At 51.3% G+C, this 3,367-nt stretch overlaps 1 protein-coding gene across 1 annotated transcript in view; it reads left to right on the top strand.

Annotated features, from left to right (window-relative positions):
• The window catches only part of EDRF1 (erythroid differentiation regulatory factor 1), a 40,768-nt gene extending 37,915 nt beyond the window's left edge, over positions 1–2,853 (top strand). Inside the window, exons 24-25 of the mRNA XM_023533768.1 lie at positions 980–1,071; positions 2,001–2,853. Coding sequence (XP_023389536.1) covers positions 980–1,071; positions 2,001–2,166 — 258 coding nt within the window. The 3' untranslated portion in view covers positions 2,167–2,853. The remainder of the gene's footprint in view (positions 1–979; positions 1,072–2,000) is intronic.
• The last annotated feature ends 514 nt before the right edge of the window (positions 2,854–3,367 follow it).

A 3,367-nucleotide genomic window follows, 5' to 3' on the forward strand; every position in this document is an offset into this window, starting at 1 on the left:
TTAGGACAGTGGTCCTCAACCTTTCTGGCACCAGGGACTGGTGCTCCTATGAGACTCTAACTCCTGATGATCTGAGGTGGAGCTGAGGGGATGCTCTTGCTGGGGAGTGGCTGTGAATACAGATGAAGCTTCGCTCGCCTGCCGCTCATGCCCTGCTATGCAGCCCGGTTCCTAACGGGCCATGGATCAGTACTGGTCTGTGGCCCAGGGGCTGGCGACCCCTACTTTAGGTCTGTGGGCTGTTCCTGGCCAGATATGTACATTTAATATTTGGTTAAGATTAGTGAAAAGGAAAATAAAAGAATGTAAGTCAGTTGCCTTTGGAGAAAAGATGACCCTATGAAATGACAGGACCCTTCTGAACAGACTTCATGGTTCAGTGAAGTGATTGATGAGCGTGGATTAAGGGAGGGAATGTTGTATAGAAATTAAAAGATGATTTAAGATTTAGAATTATGATCAGAACAAATCAAAGAGTTTTAAATTTACGATCCCAGAAGCTGTCAGTCATCTTCAGGCTTTTAGCTAAAATGGATGTCATTGTCCATACAGAAGGAGCCGTAACTTCCCACATTGGGTGCTGTTGCCTTGATCACTGTTAGGAGTTCAAATATTTTATAAGATTATCTGAGGTTTCATGAATGTTAACCTCTCCCTGCCAAAAAGAATCCCTGAAACACAGCCATCGTAGGCCCAGACTGCAGACAGTGAGTAAAAGTGAACTGTCACTTTTACTGTGCCATGGGCGGTGCTGGGGGAAGGAGATGGGGAGCTTTGCCTGATAAAAGAAGTAGGCATAGGGGGGAGGAGAGCAGTGGGCCCCTAACGAGCGCATGAGTGCAGCCCACGTTGGTTCCAGCCTGGGCCTGTGTCAGGCCAGCCGCGGGATGGCAGGGGGTCCTGTTGGGGAGGATGGGAGGGAGGGGCCAGGAAGGGGGAGGAGGTCAGTTTTTACAGCCTGAGCCTTGACGTGGGCCAGAGGGAGGTGCCAGAGACGGAGTGCTCGGGCAAGGAAGAGAATCGGCACGTTCACGAGTGGGAAGAACGTGACTTTGGAAGTCAGGAAATGACGTTTGGACCTAGATCCAAATTAACCCTTCCAGGCCTTAGTTTTCACAGCAATAAAAGAAGAATACTGGTCCTTGCCTTCGAGGGGACAGGGCTGTCATGTGGCTCAGATGGACATGCCCACTCTCAGGAGCGACGCGGTTGTGAGCTGTTATCTGGTCGTGTGGCCAGGGATCTGTGATCCATCTGGGCTCATTTTTAAAGGATGTTAGACATGAACTGCTATGCAAATTACTAGTCTTTTTCAGTAGTCACATAAATATAATCCACTGATCTATTTTATGGGAAAATATTTTCAGAACAAACTGCAAACTGCAGTTTCCTTGTAAACAGTGGTTAACTGGAGTACTGTCTAGAACCCGCCAGCTGGGGGCGCTGTGCACACGGATGTTGCACTGGCCTTTCAGATACTGGAGGTGCAGTCGTTCTGTAAGTCAGGAGTCTGTGCTTCCAGCCCTGGGTGATTCTAGCTCCGGGGAGAGCAGGTCCATGCCGCCCACCCAGGCTGAGGACCGCGGAGCTCCATGTGAGGGTGGAGGGAGCGCCCCGGCCCTCGGCTGACTCCACTGCGTTTTCTCCGTGGACTGTGTCACCTGACACTCGGTTAATGCTGTCTTCCCAGACCTCCTTCCCCGACAGAGCGCACACTCCACGGAGGCCGGGACTTTTGGTCTGTTGTGGTCACTGCCAGGAGCAGTTCCCACTCTGTAGTAAGCACTCAAATATCTGTAAAAAGAATACCTGTAAAAAAAACAAATTGGTTTTGCTGTATTGAAATTGATGTCTCAGATGAGCAGGCGGCATGGGACAGGCCTTCCCTGCGGAAGGCGGTGGCTGGCCCGTCACTGCGTTGTTGCTTCTCTTTCTGGACAGTCGGGGGCACCACTGCTCACGTGACCTCTTGTTCTGTTTCGCTTTCGTTTTTAACCCAGCAATAACGGCGAAGACGACGTAGCCCTCAAAACCAACAAGCAGATTTACTCCCAGCTTTTGAGAGCTACAGCCAACAGAAACACAACTCTGTCTGAAAGGATCGATGTTCTTACCCATTTGCTGGATCAGCTTGCTCGCGGCGGCGGTGGCGGCCCCGTCCAGTGACTCACGCCAGGGCGGCGTCCGCCCAGACGCTGTCAGTGCCTTCTGCACTCGGGGGCGAGTTTGTCCATTTGGTGCTTCGTTTAATTAAATACGCGGGGATACCCACTTACCGCGGGCCCAGCAGTGGAACCGCTGAGCCCTCATTGCCCGTGACAGACACATCACGGTCGAATTCTTTGGCTTCTTCATGGAAAGTGCTAAAAACAGTCAGACTTAAAGCTCCCGGCACTGATTTCTTCGAGAAATACATGGCACCTCAACGTTGACAGACTTGCTGTGATGCAGTTACACTTTTAAATGTTTTTGAAATATGTTAAGCTGTATGGGTTTAAGCTGTAATTATTTGGGGTAAATGCTCCTTTGGTCAAGGGAACTTTATTCCAGCAACGTGAGTGGCCCGGCGACGTGAGTGGCCCAGCGACGTGAGTGGCCCGGTGGGTTCGGGCAGCGGCCTGCACGTGCGCAGGGCTCCCCTCTCGCGGCCCGGGGTGAGCTCGGCCCTTCGTGTGCTGCGGTGCAGGAGTTTTGAAGATGCATCGAGCAGTTCCCTGTATTCAGTGCATGTTCTGAGGGACCTACTTTTCTTTCCCTTGGTGACAGTTGGTCAAGAGTAGGTACTACTCCCGTCTCCCCCCCCACCTCACCCCCGGCCTTTTTTATTTTAAACTTGAAACTGTGAATAAGGTAAAATTATTTTGAATAAATAATTTATTTATTTAAAATGTCTTTGTCTTTTTCCATTTTATATTCCTCACATTGAGTTTTGATGCGGTTAATACATTTTACAAAGTAAAGATTCAAATATTAAAAACAAAATTCTGCCATACACTAAATCCTCCCTGGATTCTATGCGTCGCTCGCTGCCGCTCGGTGGCTCCTGTCCGGCGCATGCGGACGCGTTCGGTGCTGTGCTCGTCCCGCCGTAGTTACTGATCGCGGTTGCGGGAACAGTAACGCAACACGTCAGGCATCCTCTTCCCTGTCAGGGCGACGGTCTGGGCTGGCGGCAGGCCGCCTCTGCAGACGAGCTTGCCTGGCGCCCCAGCCCTCTGGCCTGGTCCTGAGCGAGGGACGAGGCGCCCGTGACCTCCGTTGGCAACAGCTGTGGTCATTCCCACTGCAGATCCTCCAGCCACGCCTCTGAAGGGATCTGACCTGTGCTAGGAAATGGTCTGGAACAAACCTGTTTTAAGCTCGATTT

Source organism: Pteropus vampyrus, unplaced genomic scaffold (genome assembly GCF_000151845.1).
Source record: "Pteropus vampyrus isolate Shadow unplaced genomic scaffold, Pvam_2.0 Scaffold111, whole genome shotgun sequence".
NCBI classification, from domain to species: domain Eukaryota; kingdom Metazoa; phylum Chordata; class Mammalia; order Chiroptera; family Pteropodidae; genus Pteropus; species Pteropus vampyrus.